This window comes from Plectropomus leopardus, chromosome 12 (assembly GCF_026936395.1).
Source record: "Plectropomus leopardus strain MGB_pleo_1.0 chromosome 12, ASM2693639v1, whole genome shotgun sequence".
Taxonomy (NCBI): domain Eukaryota; kingdom Metazoa; phylum Chordata; class Actinopteri; order Perciformes; family Serranidae; genus Plectropomus; species Plectropomus leopardus.
In genome coordinates this window covers 28,797,108-28,815,683 of record NC_142187.1, presented here as the reverse complement: position 1 = coordinate 28,815,683, position 18,576 = coordinate 28,797,108, and the positions used below count along the sequence as shown (strand labels likewise).

The window sequence follows — 18,576 nt, the reverse complement described above, 5'->3', positions numbered from 1 at the left end:
TATGTTTAAGTTTGCCTCTGTGGGGTTTTGGGGTGTTGGTTCATCTGGGTGTTATGTTGAAACAGGGATCATGAATTAGATGCTGCATAACGCCGTACATGTTTTTAATGCTCAAACTTTCTTGGTTGTTTGTTTAGTAATCCTTCCCTTCAGAGTTGTGTTGGGCTGTCGTGTTTTTCTCCACCTACACACTGCATACACTTGGCTGTTATTAATGCACAGACCTAAGCTCATTTACTCTCTGCGCTCTGAGCCTTTCTTTATTAAAGCCGCATGGAGGCAGTAGTAAAGTCTGGCCGAAATCCTTAACAAGGCCATCAGTCTGCTGCCCTCCGAACAAGTGTGTAGTGGTGGCGAGCCAAAATCAAGTAATTTAAGGGCCAGAATAATATGTCTGCTATTAAAAGCAGATTCTGTGATCTGTTGGGGAGGACAATTAGTTGTGATTTATAGCCGAATGCATCAGTATTTGTTTTTATTTTATAGGAATGAGCGAGTACACTATTATCACTATCTTTTCAATTATTCTGTATTTGCACTTGGAACAGGCAGTTTGAACCGGAGGTGGGATAAACCTGATATTGATCAGGGTAGATGTATTAGTAATTTTCTAAATGTAGTTTAAAAAACTGAAATTAAGATTTGTCCTCGACTTGTCCGACATCTTCTGGGGTCCAAGGTGGAGTAGATGGGTCTCACAGTCTGGGGAACGAAGCTGCACCGTTGTCTGGTGGTTCAGCAGCGGATACTTCTGTATCTTTTCCCAGATGGGTGAACAGACTGTGGCTGGGGTGGGTGCTGTCTTTCCGTATTTTTTGGGCTCTGTGCCCTGTGTTGCTATGGTGGCGGCTGTGGCTCAGAGGTAGAGTGGGTCGTCCTCTAATTGGAAGGTCAGTGGTTCAATCCCGGCTCCTCTGGGCAACATGTCAAAGTATCCTTGGGCAAGATCCTGAACCCCAAACTGCTCCCGATGCTGCATCATCAACGTTACATAAAAAATGTTCTGTAATCTCAGGCCTTACTCACATCCTGAAAACATTTTCTGAATGTTGCTTTGAAACTGTTCTTCCTTTGTTCTCATGAAATATTGTGGGAACATTTTAAAAGAGAACAATCTGCAATCTGTCACCAAAACATCTCCAGAATGTTGCTGTAAAACGTTACGTCTTTGTCAGCGTTTAACCTTATAGGAACATTAATTGAGATGATGAAGATCCTTTTAAAGATTCGCTGAACATTAGATTAAAATGTTTTCTTTAAAACATGATTATTACAGCTTGTAGGTAATGTTAGCCAATGTTGTGGGAACGTTCCCTGAGAGCTGGCTATAATTCTAGTTTTAAAAATGTGCCTGTTGTTAGAAAGGCATCACATTTGGTGAAGAGCTTTTTGACTTGTTTAGGACTAGTAACAGAACGTTTAGGACTCTGAACCTGACTGAGATTGTCCGTCTTGACCTGGGACTTGATTCAGGTCTCAGGACATGTCTGAGTCCAGTCTCACTGGGCCCACTTCCCCTTCCCGGTGTGTCGGAGGTGCACGTCTCTAAAGAAAGATCTCTTCCTGCTGACACTTGCAGCGTTTTGCAAAGACAATACCTCGAGTTTGGAGGCCGAGCTTGATGGATGCTGCGCCTCTCGGAGGTTAATGGACGCTCGCATTTATACTGCGGACTGTCCGTGGCCTGTAGCCAAGTCCAGGAGGCCAGTTTTCAAACATGTAAGCACTCTTCCACTCTCGTGCACCTAACTGAAGCCTGGAAAGTAAATGTGCTATGACAGCGACTCTGCATCACAATACATTCCAGCAGCTCCCCCCAAAATAGTCACATGGCCCCTTTTCATCCCAAACACGAGAGCAAATGAGCGTCAGGAGTTGGGGGGGAGACACTAGAAGGGCTCTTGCGCTCACTCTTGGAAGTGATCTGAGCAGCTACCTTCTTTAAAGCGCTCAGCAAAGTTGCTCTTGTTAAAACATGCCCGATCCTTTCCCTGCCAGAGAGCCGTTAATCCTGACAAGGCTGTGTGCCCCTAATTCCCCCGAGAGCTGCCGTTTGTTGGTGTGTTGTGTAGCTACAAGCGCTGAAGGCTGCAAGTTAAAGCATTGCCCTTTTTCTGTTAGTGCCATGAGTGTTTTACATCATCAGTCAAACATGTGTCTGCAAGTCCTCATGGAAAATCAGAATATAAAACGGAGGGTGGTCTTTCCCTGCTCACTGGATGCCAACATGCCAGAGTATTTAGTGATTATGGATGCTTAATAAGAGCCCCCATTGTGCTGATGAGTCCAGCATAATTAATAAACCGTCTGTGCCCCAGTGCCGTTACAGGACTTCCCAGGAAACAATGGGCATGGATTACAGTTAAGAGTCTTATTATTATCTCTTCTATCCCAGGTTAAGACCACACAGCACCTGTTGCTCCACTTGGACACTTTGCCTACATCATCACATCCCGGCAGACAGAGCGAAACACCGGCCGGGCAGCGCTGCTCAGGCATGCAGAGATTATTCTGTAAATGTGTCGGGGGGAAATGTCCCATTATCGGCTGACATGTATGCACTTTTTGTCCACATGTAGGTAGACTAATCTCTCAAAAGCGAGAGTGAAAGTGATGTGAAAGCACCGTTAATCTCATGCGGGATCATGTTAGCACGAGTGAAAAGTGTGACAGCGGGGAAGTAGTGTGCCCGGATTCATGGAGAGTGTATTTTGCAGAGCTCTCCTCCTGTCAGCGATAGACAAAAATGAAAATGAGCCTCAATGTAAACTCACTCATGTCAAAAAAAAAGAAAGAAAGAAATCTAATTCATGCTGCTGATTTCTGTATAATACAGAAGACTTGGCTTAACAGAAGCACACGTGGCATATAAATGAATTAGATAAGTCTGTGATAAATGCATTACCTTTAAAATCTAATTGTTATTTTTTAATCGACAGGCAACAGCATCTAAAAATGCAAAATTTCAAGAGAATTGCATAAATGAAACTCTTTGAAACCTATGAAAAATGGCTTGATTTCTTACGAAACAAGCTCACAGCTAAATTTGCATATACTTTGATAGCATTGCATAGCCTATCGATTAATCAATTAAACTCACATGGTCAATTCAATTCTTAATCGATTAATCAGTTGTCAATTAATTGCTATCATCCCTAGTCCAGACAAAAGAGAATATTTATAAGAAAAACCTGATGTTTATCAAATTATCAAAATATTAGCTTGGTACTGTGATGAAATGAATATCCAGTTAAGTATAAATTTTATTTTGTCAAGCATTCATCAAGCTCGACCTTGAAACTTGAGGCATTGTCTTTGCAAAACTCCAAAAGTGTCAGCAGGAAGAAATCTTTCTTTAGAGTCGAGCACCTCCGACGCACTGGGAAGGGGAAGTGGGCCCAGTGGTGGAGGTCCCACTCGGCCCTGACACGCGGCGGCATCTTTTCCTGTGGTGGTGAAGTGCAGCGTGCTGGCGTCGAGGAAGAGCCCCGGGATGAATCATGTGTGAACCTCATTGTTCTTCCAGTCAAACAGGTCTGTGTGAACCCGGGTCTGTCACTAACCTCTGCTGCTTTCCCATGTTCTATATGCAGAACAGCAACGTTTCCTCACGTGACTTCTGAGCACATGCAGTTTGTAGATTAACTCGGGGAAAGGTGTGGGCCTGAACCGGCTGTGTCACACACGAGGTGTGGACTCGAGTCACATGACCTGAGTCAATTCAAGTTATAAATTTGATGATTCTAGTCTCTACTTATTTAAAAACAATAAATTAAAAAGACTTTACATGCTGGAAGGACATTTTCCCTGTTTCTCTGAGGCTTTTGGGAATTTTTGATCCACTTGTAGCTTTCCTGGGTGTGACTAGCTCCTTATCCTCTGCTAGTTAATATCAAAATGTGGTGGTTTTGTTCAGAATGGTGATTGCTTAGAGGTCAGTTTATACAAGTGTGAAAGATTTATGGAAACTCTTTGAAACCTGAGCAAACTGACTTGATTTCTTTGAAAAACATGGAAAGAAGACAATGAGTAAGTTAACAGGAAATGACAAGAAAAATAGCGAGATATTGATAAAAAGTTACAAAAAAATTACCTGCAAGAAATAAAAATAAAAAGGTATATGAACAGGAAATTAGGGGGGGAGGGAAATAATAAAAAAAGTCAATTATTTTGTTTATTTCTGCTGTAAAGTTGGACATTTTAACTAATACAGGTGTTTGGAGATTGACTCTGTTTTAGAGCCAGCCTCAGGTGGCCATTCGATGAGCTGCAGATTTTGGCCTTTCTGCACTGGCTTCATTTTCAGCCCGCTTGGTCTTAATTTAGGACTTGACTCTGGATTTTTCTGTCTTGACTTAGTAGACTCGGTACTTGTTTGTCTTGATTTAAATGTAAAGACTTGAGACTTGTAAAACAATGAGTTGGTCCCACATCTGCCAGGCCCCATATAGTTTTGGCTACTTTTTTTCTCAGAGGCTTTCAGTGTGCGATCAGTTATAAACGCCCTGTATTTACCTCGCTGAGATCTCCCGCACCACTTATAGATACCGTAGACATAAATAACCTCCATGTGTCACAGCATGTTCATAATAACAGAGTGAGTCAGCCTTATCGCTCTGAACCCTGACCCTGTTGTTTTCACCATCACGTTCAAACTGGGTGCTCCCTACGTAAGTAAAGAGCGTCTGGTTTCAATGCGGCTGCAGCAGAAACCTAAAGGGTGGCAGAAAGTGCAGCTTCAGGCTTTTATGTAAGGACACGTTAATCCCCCCCACCCCGCCCCCTGCGGTGCGCTGATCATTTCGAGCAGATTTATGTCATTACTCACAGAGACAAAATAAACGAACGCACCTGTGGCTGTGAGTGACAGTTAAAGTACCACAAAGGTTGGTTTTTCGTGTTTTTAATCATGTCTACTTTGTGCTGCTTCCCCACCATCTTCTACAGTGTTTAATAAGCTTTAAATAAACAGCGTTGAACTCCCCGTGAGCCTGATCATAGTGTTTTAAATGACTCAGCAGTAACAAAGTCAACCTCAGAGTTACCCTCATATGTAAAAATATAGAAATATTCTATTACAATTAATAGTCCTGCATCAAAATCTTCCTTAACCCTTTGAAACCTGGGTCAACATGCCTTGTTTTGGGCTGCATTCTTCATTCTTTTGAGCCGTTAGCAAATTAGCTTCCAGGTAAAAAAAAAAATGTTTTAATTTTTTTTCTTTTTAAAGGCAATGAGCAACAAGCATTACGTTTTTCACAAACTGTAAAGGAATTATTAGATTTAGAAAAAATGTACAAAAAACTATATTCAAAACTTAATTATATATTTATATTTAAAACATTTCACTGTCACTTTCCAGGTCATTTCCTTGTTTCTTTGGTTTTTTTTGTTGTTGTTGTTATTGTTGGGTTTTTTTTGTTCTTTTTTTACTTTTTTCCTTTGTTTTTATTTATTTGTTTGTTTTTATTTTTTGGTTGTGTTTTTTTCATGATAATTCTTAGATACATTTCTTGTACTTTTTATATTTTCTCTTAATTTCTTCCTATGTTGCTCATTGCCTTCTTCCTGTTTTTTCGTGAGAATCAAGCCAATTTGGTCAAGCTTCAAAGGATTAAAGGAGCAGTGTGTAGGATTTAGTGGCATCTAGTGTTGAGCTAACAGATTGCAACCAAATAAGTCCCCCCCATCACTCCCATTCCCAGCATCGAGAGACACTGCTGTGGCTTTCAGGACATGTAAATAGCGAAAGGCCTTATGTAGAGCCAGTGTTTGGTTTATTAGTTCTGGGCTATTGTACAGACATGGTGGTGCAACATGGCGAGCTACGTGCAGGAGGACCATTTCCTAAAGATCACCGCTTAGTCTTACATCCAATTTTTTCCAACGGCAACTTTCAGGACACCTTGAACTGCAAACAAAGTCAATTCTAAATGTTTCTATTCTGAATTTTTTGATCCAACAGCATTTGATTCTTGTAAAACTTTCCTCGAGCTGAGAAAAGCAATTTCAAAATCTGTGCCATCATCCCACTGCTGGACTGCAGAGGCAGTAAACGCAGGAGACTGAAACTGCTGTGGTGTGTGCAGCCGGCGAGCGATTCTTATTTGACTGAATAGGCAGCATGGGTTTCAGTATCCAGATCTAATAATCACGAGAAGAACTCATTCCCAGATATATAAGACTCATTCAAAAATAACAAACACACAACAATTTTAGTTTGGGGATATAATGTGCTGATGAAAAAAAGAGTAATAGATATTTTATTTCATTTTCACCCACAGATCCACCTAAATCCTACTGCATAGGAATTATGTCATGCTGCTTGGATAAATTACTCCTCCCTTGTGTTGCCTTTAAGGAAGCTCAAACATCCGATATTTACATATTGGCTGTCAAAGAGCGTTGATTTCACAAGCAACATTGTGGGGAAATCAGACCCGGAAGAACGATAAGCAAACATGGATTTCCTGGAAAGGACTCTGGATCTGGCACAAACATCAAAAACACAGGCAGCTGATTCTTAATGAATCAAGTGTACTTTCTGGATATTCTAAACATTTTCTGATATAGAGATGAAGTTTTATGGGTTTTTTTGCTCAGATTTGTTGTTGTAGTGTTTTACCTACTATCCACGACAGCTGATGATAAAAACCACACAAAACTTCACAGTGGTTCCAATTTTAAACAAACTAGAGACCATCTTGCGTTGGGATCGCTCCGAGCAGCAACCTTCAGGCTTGAAAAATAAAAAACAGTGTGAAGTGCCAAAAAGCTGCAGTTCCTCTAAATGGCCACTTGAGGTTGGTTCCAAAAAAGAGTAAATCTTCATAGACCTTCATGTTAAAATGCCCAAATTTACAGCATAAAACAAACACCTTTACAGTCTGGTACAAAAAATGTTCGGTGTCTATAGCAAATTTCAACATTCATAACATTTATAACAACTGGGGGGATTTTTATACAACTCTTTGATTAAGACTTAAAGTTATGCGTGATTAAAGGCATGATTACTCTGAGAGACATCTGAGCATAAAACTTTTTAAGATAAATGGGAGTTTTTTCAAAGTTGACGTGTTTACATCGGTTGTTTTGTACATTTGCAGTTTCAGTTTGTGCAGTTTGAGGGTTAATGGAAACCCGCCTACTGATAAATGACAGACAGACATAAAAACACCTGCCAAAGTGCTCAAACCAGCTTCTGTGGTAGTTCCTGCCAAAAAACGTGTCTCCAGGACCACATTATGCCATGACACACACACACGCACGCACGCACGCACACACACACACACACACACAAGGTGAAAACAATAGTAGCCGGTAATTACATCGAATGTTTTCCTCATAAACTTGTAGTTGTACTGTTGTTTCCTTTGTGCGATAAAAGAGCCTTTAATGAATCTGCTGGTCGTAAATTCATCTCAGTTTTTAAAATGCTGCTGTTTCTTTTGGACTCTAGCAGGCACCTTTGTCCCCGCTCTGACCCTTGGTGTGTCGATGTCGTGCAGAGCAGAGTGACTGCTCCACCTTGAGCAGACCCCAGCAGAGGTCAGGATTAGGAGGTCATCAGGATTAAAGACAAAGCTCAAAAAACAACCTCTTTTTAGTTCCCAGCAACAGGCAGCAGGCCGAAAGCGTTCACATCATGTGTTTATGACTCATTTGTTTTTTCTTTATCTCGGCCTCAATAACACATCAATGGCTCTGAGCCATAATGACCCTAATCTGGTCGAAATAGCGACGCAGGATACGTTCGCTGCTCCAGCCGCACTGGTTTAAACTAAATATTAGACACAAAAATGTTCTGAAATGATTTCATTTTACATCAGGTGTTTTTGAATTCAGCATCTGAGCGATTCAGTGTCGAGGAGACGTAAGACGGTTGTAAGATGGTTAATGGACGATCACATGGAGGTTTTAAAGGAGGTAGACATGCAACACATTTAACAGATAGAAGACAGTTCGGATTGATTTATGTGTTTTATTAGTTCATTTAGCAGTTTTTTTTATCTTCTTTTGTTGTATTTTTGATGTTTTTAATTCCTTCAGTAGGACAACGTGGTAAAAAAATCACAGGTGTCACCACTGACACTAACAATGGCTCTGTTGTGTGTCAGAGAGACTGACAGTGAGCCAAGCGTGCACCACACCAGGAAATCAGAGACATTATGGAGTTCAGCCAGCATCAATTTAATTATTCACACCTGTGATTTTCCTGCTGTGACAAGTCAACATGTCTTCTGTAAAGACGGCCTATTGTTGTGCTGAAATGTTTATCACCAGCCGTCGCAACGTCGCGACGGCTGGTATTGTTTTCACCGTGTGAGTCTTTGTGTGTCATCATGGCAAAATGTGGTCCCGAAACACCTTTTGTAGCAGGAACTAAAATACAGACGTTGTTTTTAAGTACTTTGGCGGGTGTTTTATGTCTGTCTGTCTGTGGGTGAATTTTATCACTGCGATAACATCACAATCGTAAAAGATGCAGTCACAAAACTTTACCGGGCTGTCGTTGAGATCAAAATTAAGGCGGAGTTTGAAGATGGTTGTGGTCGAGCACGCGTGTGAGGGGTAAGAAAAAGGAAAGTGGCAATTTGGCCCCAACTTTACGTCCCTGGCTGACATTTGGTTTAAGATTTGTGTGTCGCAGCTGCAGAGAACCCTTCAGAAGATGGTCCCCTTTTCTTTCTTTTTACAAAGCTCCCTTACAGTGTTTTTAAAAATGTCATTATCATTATTGTTAATGTATGAAAATTTTAAAAGAAAATAGGGTATTGGGGTAGTATTACCTCAAAGAGACACAAACCACCACAAAAATGCACCAAATTATGTAAAAGAGACACAAAACTACCATAAGGAAACACAAAATGTGTCTTGCTCTTTTGTATATCTGCGCCCAGGGACCCATTGTCTTGTAATCCGTTCATGGTTGTGTCACATTTTACCTTTATCAAAAGAAAACTGCAGCTTCTACAACGTGGATATTGCATTTGGCCATACTGAAAATTTGATCTGTTTTTAAATTGATTGTGCAGCCCTGGTTGTAAGAGTCAAAACTCTTTGTCTGAAACAGCTCATGAATGGGAAGTGGGACACGGCCTCATCCAGGTTTTAATCTCATTATAGCACCCCACTCCTGCAGACTGCACACTCACTAAGGGATTATGTTGAAGATATGGAGTTCACAGCGATGCCTCCTCAAAGATGCCCCTGCATTGCACGATGGCTCGGCTGCTTATTAGTTTTGTGCCATTGGTAACCTTTAGCTTCCTCTTGTTGTTGTAAGTGGCGCCTGTTGAAAGGCGTTAGCGAGCGTCACCTCGTGACCCTGTTTGCTTCGCTTTTCCTGACGCCAGAGGTTCTTAGCTCGCTTTGCTTGGGGGCCACTTTGGCGAAATGACAGGAGGCCAGGGGCCAGTCGCAGCAGCCCCGTACACGTCTCTAGGATTCTAACATATTTCTATGATTTTAGGACATTTCTAGAATTTTAGGAAATTTCTTAGACTTTAGGAAATGTCTTAGATTTTAGGACGTTTCAAGGATTTTAGGACATTTTGAGGACTTAGGACATTTCTAGGATTTTAGGAGGTTTCAAGGATTTTAGCACGTATCCCAGATTTTAGGACATTTCTAGAATTTTAGGAAATTTCTTTAATTTTATTCATTTTTTCTGGATTTCAGGACATTTCTAGAAGTTTAGGAAATTTCTTGGATTTTAGGACATTTCTAGGATTTTATGAAATTTTTTGATTTTATGAAATTTCTTTGATTTTAGGAAATGTATTTGATTTTAGGAAATTTATTTGATTTTAGGAAATTTATTTGATTTTAGGACATTTTATGAGATTTAAGGACATATTTTGGATTTTAGTACATATCTCAGATTTTAGAATATTTCTCATATTTTAGGACATTTCTTGTATTTTGGGAAGTTTCCAGGATTTTAGGACATGAGGAGCTTAGCTAGGACCTCTGTAGAAGGTGCAGGGGATCCTCTAGTGGCACTTTTTCTTTTTTTTGATAAACAAGCTCTGTTTTGATGCTGTTTCATGCACTCTAGTACCTTTACTAAAAGTACAAAATAATAATAATAATAACTTCATTTAAATAGCACCTTTAAAAACACAGGTTTACAAAGTGCTTTGACAGGAAGCAAAAACAGAATGAAAGAATGAATTCCCAGTGTGAATCGCTTTATTTTTATTGTGAATTAGAAAATGGTTGGGGGATCACGTAGGGTCCTATCGGGGGCCAGGTAGGGCTCAGGGGCCGTTAGTTGAGAGTATCACTGCTTTCCATCATCTCAGACGTGTTGTTGAGAACACGTGAGAGCCTCTGCGTTTTCCTCTTGTGGTAAATAACTCTGATTACCATGTGCTGATATTACTAATGAGCTGCTCTCTTGTTGCCCCTATGTGGTCACGTCCTGCTAAATCAACGTGTGCGTCAACAGCAGATAGTGGTTGGTGTTCACTGACACCGCCTGCCTTAGAGAAGAATCTCAGCCAGAAGATTTCACAACAAAACCAATGATTAAAAATGTTACAGCTGCCGCAGAAAACCCGTAAGTGCAGCTTTTTTTAGGATTCCAGTAAAATCTATTTCAGTACAATAAACAACAGGACATGATTATCCTGCGCCAAACATGCTGCTGCTCTGATGGAGGATGTAAACAGGTAGTGAATTAACGGCGGTGATGGAGATGGCATTCAGGCAGCTCGCACAAACATGCCGGGAAGAACAATCTCTGTATTTTCAGCTCATGTGCGAAATACGTAATCTACCTAATCTTTCCATCAGTCTGTCTGAGTGTGAGAACATCCCAGGATCAAAAGGAGAATCAAGTTCTGCTTTTTTAACAATGGTTGAATCACACAAGGATTTTCCTTCCTCATCTTTTCCATCCGGCTTCCTCAAATAACAGAGACACATCTTGTTCATTTTTAAAACAAGTACAGAAGGATAAAGTCTGACCACAATCAGTCACACTTTGCTGTTTGCAAAAATGAAAATTGAGGATGAACTGGGTCCGTGCAAATTTTTCTTTAAAGCATGTTATCTTTGAATTGAGTCGGAAGGAAGATAACAGCCAGTTTACGCGCAAGTGACAACAAAATGCGAAGGGTACACTTTACAGTGTTTCTTGATTGCTTGGACTTTATTTTCACATCAGTTAAATCACTTACAGCAAAGACGAAAACCTCAGTGTCATAGTATCACCTTTAAAGGAATAGTTTGGATTTTTTTTTGAAGTAGGGTTGTATGAGGTACTTATCTGTCATCAGGCGGCACACCCACAGTTTGGAGAAGCAGGCTGAACTCCGACATGGAAGTGGTGTAATGCTGTGGAGGGTTCGACAACAAAATGTGTGTTAGTCACCCAAAAAAAAAGTCCCACATAAAAGCAACATCAGTATCTGTTTAAGTATACACTATTGTAAGAGTCTTTTCACTGCTGAGCCTTTATGAAGCCGTTAATGGCTTTGATGGGCAAACCATTAACGGCTTCAGTTCCCTAAATCCCCCTTACCTCTGTGTTTTATTATTAGTAAAAAAAAAAAAAAAAAGCCTATTCATTTTCTGAAAAATCAAACACAACGCACTCACTCACCATGAAACCTTTTGGATATCAATGCAGTCAAGTTCAGGACAGCACTCTGAATAGCATTTATTATTATTATTATTATTATTATTATTATTATTATTATTATTATTATTATTATTATTATTATTATTATTATTATTGCCATTTTATTTTATTATTGTTGCAATCATAGAAAAAAATTCTATAATCAGAGTGCTGTTCTGATTTTTACTGCACTGACTATTTATTTTCTGTCAGTGGATTTATAGTCCTAGTGTATTTGTAGTAGCATAACTCATAGCAGCCTACTGTTGTTAATAGATCTGAGTTCTATCAAGACACCATAATTTATAATCTGATTGATTAGTTGCTTATTATTAACATATAACCCCTTACCCCCCAAAAAAAAAACAACAGAAAAATGAAAAGGAATAAATAAATAAAACAATTTAAAAATAAAACAAACCCTCCTTACTTATGTGTTTTTCTCATTAGTAAAAAAAATTGCCTATTCATTTTCTGAAAAATCAAACTCGCCATTAAACTTTTTGGATATCAGTGCAGTCAAAATCAGGACAGCACGCCATAGCACTATTGACAGCACTATAGTTTTTTAAATACATATATATATTATTGCCATTTTATTTTATTATTGTTAAAATAATAATAAATGAAAGCTATCCCTAATTTTGACTGCACTGATTCTATTAATTTCCTGTCAATGGATTTATAGTCCTAGTGTATTTGTAGTAGCATAACTCACAGCAGCCTACTGTTGTTAATAGATCTGAGTTCTATCAAGACAACATAATTTATAAGCTGATTGATTAGTTGCTTATTATTAACATATAAACCCCTTAATCCCCCCCAAAAAAAAAACAGAAAAATGAAAATAAATAAATAAATAAAACAATAAAAAAAAAAACCTCCTTACTTATGTGTTTTTCTCATTAGTAAAAAAAAAAAAAAAAAAACACAAAAAAATTGCCTATTCATTTTTTTAAAAATCAAACTCACCATTAAACTTTTCGGATATCAGTGCAGTCAAAATCAGGACAGCACGCCATAGCACTACAGACAGCACTATAGTTTTTAAATACATATAAATTATTAATATTTTATCATTGTTGAAATAATAATAAATGAAAGCTATCCCTGATTTTTCTGCACTGATTCTATTAATTTCCTGTCAGTGGATTTACAGTCCTACTGTATTTGTATTAGCCTAATCCACAGCAGCCTGTTGTAATTAATATATCTCGGGGTTTTTTCATACCACTAAAGCAGCGGCAGATGTAAATGCATCCCTTTATAACGCGCTACCACCTGACAGTGGGATCAGTTCGTTGTGTAATCCAATAAGCTCCAGTCCGTATTTCCCCTCAAGCCCATCTGGCTCACTGGCAGGGTTTGTTTACTGGCGGAGAGGCTGGGAAGACGGGGATCCTACAGGACCTGGGAGACTGTACAATCTACCTCTGTCTGTGGAAGAAGAGAAGGAAAAAAATACTCAAAAACTTGATTTCAACTGCTTTTTCTCGTTGGGATACAAGCTTTAGTTGTGGCGACTGGAGCGTACACACAACTTGGAGCATATTTGTTTTATTTTTTTCTATTCCCAAACAAAAAAGAGAAGAGGAGCGGAGTGCTGCGGAGCCGCGACGGAGTCCGTCTGCCAGCCTTTCACACAGAGCGGAGGTCCCACTGAAATCTCTGCACCCACTCACCAGGAGTTTTCTCTGTCGTGCCAGCCCGAAAAAACAGCTCATTTCACCCGCGAAACAAGCCAACTGTGATGTTTTGTGCTCGCCGGAGGACTTGAGTGGGATTTTTTACGAAAGACACGCTAACGTTACGCCACGCATGCCACAACCATCGAGTCAGCAGCTCCAAAAAAAATCATCTAAATTAACTTAACGCTAGCTTTTATCGAAATTTTTCTGCATGCAACTTGTTTATCGCTTTAAAAATTAAACACTGCATTTGTGTGGTATGCGGGGGGTTTCTTGAACTTTAAATTAATTGAAGCAGTTGCTGAAAAGCAGCGCAAACTTCTCCTGTGGCCTGGACTCGAGTGTTGGAGCCAGGCTAGTAGCTAGCTAGCTTAACCGCAGCTGCTAGCATTAGCTTCTTCACGGCCAACAAGTCTGTTTTTGCTCTTTTTTTCTGGATACGGACAAACTCAACTGGGCCAGTTTAAGCAACCGAGTCATTTAAAGACAAAAAAAGAGCACCCATGTCCCGCTGTGGTGTGTGTTAACGGCGCTTTTCAATGAGGTGGCTAACTTTAGCAGCAGCAGCAGCAGCAGCGTTAGCTTGTGTTTGAGTGAACACGTTGGACTCGTTCCTCCGCCCATCTTCCGGGATGTCTTTTATTTATTTTTGTTTACCTGTTGGCCCACGCCGCAAAACAAAACCAATCTCCTGAGGGGCTATCTCGTCTAGTGTGAACTGTCCCCCTTTTGCCAAGGATTATCCTGAATTTGACCCGGAATAGTGCTGGATGGTGACTTATTCCGAGTCAGTTATGTGGCTCCGGACTTTGTGTTTTGTTTTGACCGCTATCTGCGTTTTGATGAGCTTTCATCGAGCGAGTGCAGAGAGTAAGTAACACCAGTTATTACATCTTTTATCATATTTTATTTTAACAATTTTAATTCTGTAAAACTGTCTGAATACGTTGCTGATTGAACTGTGCAATTAGACAAAAACTAATTGTGCAATATGATAAGGACAACGATGATAAACTGCGGACAGACTCGCATTTGATTTAATAAAAAAACAAGTATTATACAGTTATATCTGTTGTATGTGAGGGGATTAATACGATCTAAAATTCATTACAAATTCTTCGATTGTGCCAAGATAATGGAAAAATCAATTGAATTGATTCATTGTATTGTATTGCATTATTTTGATTACACGGGGCTACAGTTTGCAGGTTTGGGGAAATTCATACAAACAATCACAAATCCATTTTTTGCTTCAAAGGGAACCACAGAGCTCATTATTATCATGAACCAACCAACAAATTATTTATGAACTCACACGTTCTCAAATTTAGAGATTTTAAGGACTTTAAATTAACACAATCTATGTGTAAAATACAAAATATGATGCTTCTTTGCTGTTTCCTGAAGTTGTTAAAAAATTAGAGGCTGTATGAACTTAGGATTGTTTTTAAATTACACATTTTAATTTTTCTAAATAAAGATTAGTAAAAAAGCAAACAAAAACGTCACAGTTGAATAAGTTAATTTGTAGAGTTGATTGATTTTAAAAATTGTTAATACCAGTTTGTGTATATGAATATTCCTTTGGGACTTTGGAGTATGTAGAATATACACATATTTTGTTTTGTTTGTTTCTTTCATTTCCATGAAACAGTACAAAATTATAAATGTAAAAGGGGTAGGTGCATTAAGGCTGCAGTCTACACATTTTCAGGAAGCAAAACCTGGTTTTGTTTATTGCTGCTCCAAAAGAAATAACTTATAATTTTATTGTTCTTTATTCTTGTGTGTATTTGAGTTGTGTAAGCTGCTCTGAAATCAACTAATCTAAACATACATACATACATATATGTATACATGTAAAAGTAAAAAAAAAGGGACATTAATTATCATTAAACTACATCCAAATGATAACCTATATACAATACAATTACATTAAAAAGAAAAAAATGTTTAGAAATATTGAAGTCATCAGTGCAGACACCCTGTGACCCTAGTCCCCGTTGCAATATTGTCACCCAGATTTTTTTTGTTTTGCGAGTCATTTGATAAAGGCACGTAGGCAGCAACAGTGCTGTTGTAGACAGTCACTGCATTGAAGGGACAAAGGTTAGCACTTATCGGCTATTTGGAGTCTGCAAGAACTGCAAACAAAATGCTTCGTCCCAATTTAGTAAGAAGTTTAATAAAATTTAGAAGAGTTAATTGAGTGTTATTGTAAAAGGGAAATCTTTGGCTTGTTGCTGCGGTCAGTGCAGGAATGTAACAATAAGCCCTCTTTACAGCTCCTGACAATCCTTTTATATTCGCTAGTCAACAAGCACCGGGTGATAAGAATGAATGAATGAACATTTGCTGTCAGCCGGAGACATTTTGACATTTCTCAAACACCAGAATGGCTGTACACACTCAGTGTTTCACACTGTTGGAATCTTTTACTTAAAGCAAATATTGGTTAGACGTTTGAGGAAATGTCTAGCGAACCTGTGGGACTGCTTGCAGGTTTAAACTGCATGCACAAAGTGTGCACCAAGTATGACAACAACAGAGACTAGTGAACGAGACATTACACAGTTCTCTCTTCGTCTCATATGCTGGCAAACATAATTTTTACTTCAAAGCAGATGAGTCAGCGGTGGTAAATGAAGAATTTTTAAACTTTGTGAAGTTTACTCTGTGTGGTTCTTTATATGTCGGGTTTCTCGAGTCTGGTCAGACTTATTGAAACTGCCTAATAAATTCAGCTGTTCTTTTGACTTTTGGCTTTGCATAGTTTAAAAAATGTTGGCTTGTGTTCAGTCCATGTGTTTTTACTTTGTTTTGAGTTCTGAATTGAGCTCATAATGTATTGCTAAAATATGGCAGGCAGTTAAACAAAGACAAATTATATTCAAAATCCAAAAAATAAGAGTTTCAGGAGAAAAAATGATACGGCACAGTATCCTGATAGTTTTCAGGGCAATAAGGTGTCGTTACACAGACACCAAGTATTGATTTTCGTTTTAACAAATTATTAAAATTGCAAATGCAAATTAAACTTTCGCCTATTAGACTAATAAAATCCATTCCTTTTTTTGCTCACCGGATACATTTTGCTTCAATAAAAACGACTGAAGTGAGATAAACAGGCTGAAAACTTCATCTTACTAGAGAAATCAGATGTTGACAAAGTTTTTCCTTCATTTGCAGTTAAAAAGTTATGAAATCTCAATATATTGCAATATATTTTATCTCAATATCCCCACTCCTACAAATATGTCCAAAATCCCCACTACAAGGAATTTATATTCATTTACTCTCTGTTGTGTGATTGACATGTAGACAAAGGACAAATTTTTAATTATCACTCAGAATTTTCCATAAAATCGTTGCCTATGGAGATGCATATCAAAATACATTGCATTAGTTTTGGTGCTCAACTTCAGAATATCATAGATTTTTTATTAACGCCTTTATTAACATTTTCACATATTGCTGACATGCCCATTCATTTTCTCGTTTGCTTTTCTTATAGAAAACATTGCTTCAAGGTTTTTGCTGTCTTACAATAATTTTGACACAAGCACATATTCAGCAACACACAGTCCTCCTTTGTACTGTATAAGAAGTTTGTCCACTGTATGCACACACAGTATGTTGCCCAGGTAGCATTAAAACTCGTGCTACTGTGTGTGGCTGCAGCTGCATTTAACTCCGAAAGAAAAGAAAAGCACCAGCTCCCTCACCGTTCATCACATTTTAGTGTACGGCGAAAAGAACGATGTCATCAAACCAGTTTGAGCAAGAATTTTAAGACATAAATCAAAAGCAAGTTGTGTAATTGCACTGCGCTCCCCCGCGCTCCTCTCAGACTTGGGGGTGAACCACAGAAGGGAAGAGTGGGACCTGGGCCTCACACTGGCCGATTTCATAAGCTGGACTGACCAGTGTCGAAGTCGGGAAACCTTCTGAGCTACTTGCTGGTAGCGGTCCAACTCAGCTTGATGGAAAAATTCACTTAATAATGGAGGCTTATATTTAGTGGCAGTGTGAATTGATTTAATTTATTTAGCGTCAGCTGGCAGTTGAACGTGTTAGTGTTGATTTGACAGTGTAACTGCAAATGTGTCTTAATGTTTTGTAGCACGTTGCATATTTCATACTTTGATTTAGCCCCAGTTTGGGCCTCTTAAACTCGAGTGACAGAGCTAAGCATCCGTTTCTCTGAAAGATAAATACTCGCTGAAAAACCCAGCCTGTCATTTATCAACACAAACTGCTGCTCTGAAGGTATCTCCAAAATCTCTGTCCTGTGAAACAATATGAATGAAAACACGTCTGCTGCACAATGAAAAATAATTTTTAACTCTTTTCTCAAGTTATGCCACTCTTTCCCAGCAAAGACGTTGGCTGGAAATGATTCAAATGCTTAATTTGTAGAATTTGTACATCCTGAAACCAAATATAAAAGGCTGTTTTGATATGTCAGAGTTATTTCATTTCTGCATTGCATCTGGCGCTTTTAGGTTTGTTTTTTTTAACTCACCTTTTATATTTATAGTCCTTCGTGCAGTTTAGTATGTTCTTATGTAACCGATGCTTTTATTATTAGTATGTTGTGTTGAATGTCGTCCTGTCTGTTCTGTTGCACTGTGAGCTCAACATGCAGGTTGCTAAAGTCAGCTCAACTCAGTTCAAAAGTTTTATCCGCAGCAATATTTGTCTGTATTGATGCCACATTGTATTATGTTGCATTTTAATACAAAATAATGTGTTTCTCTTGTCTTGTGCAAAATGAGCAAGGAAGTGTGACATTTCTGACAGTAAACTCTTGCAACTCGGAAAACATATTAAAAATCTTTTTTTTCATGGAGCAGCAGACAATGTGTTTTTTAATCTGGATGGTTAGAGGAGTCTTTGAAGGTTTTGGAAATACCTTCATAACCGTAGTAAGTGTTTTTTGATGACCTTCTGGGTCGGGATGCACCACTTTTAAAATTCTGGGCTGATACAAATTTTTTAAAAACACAATTGGCCAATAGCCAGTTTTTATTCATTCCCCCTTTTTTGCCACAGCAACATAGAAATCTAAACCATTAAAAAATAACCGAACTAATTAAAAAACTTTTAAGTAATTTAGCCCTTATTACATGACCTTATGTGCACAAATTTAGTCATACATAATTATAAAACTTTTAAGGGAACATTTCATACGAAAAAAAACGAAAAGAAATAAGAACTTTTAAATCCTTTTAACTTAATATAGTATAGCATAATTCC

The 18,576-nt window shown here is 38.6% G+C and overlaps 1 protein-coding gene across 1 annotated transcript in view; it reads left to right on the top strand.

Moving 5' to 3' along the window:
* Positions 1 to 13,032: 13,032 nt before the first annotated feature.
* insra (insulin receptor a) overlaps positions 13,033 to 18,576 on the top strand; it is a 72,696-nt gene continuing 67,152 nt past the window's right edge. Inside the window, exon 1 of the mRNA XM_042497111.2 lies at positions 13,033 to 14,187. Within this exon, the coding sequence (XP_042353045.2) occupies positions 14,088 to 14,187 (100 nt within the window). The 5' untranslated portion in view covers positions 13,033 to 14,087. The remainder of the gene's footprint in view (positions 14,188 to 18,576) is intronic.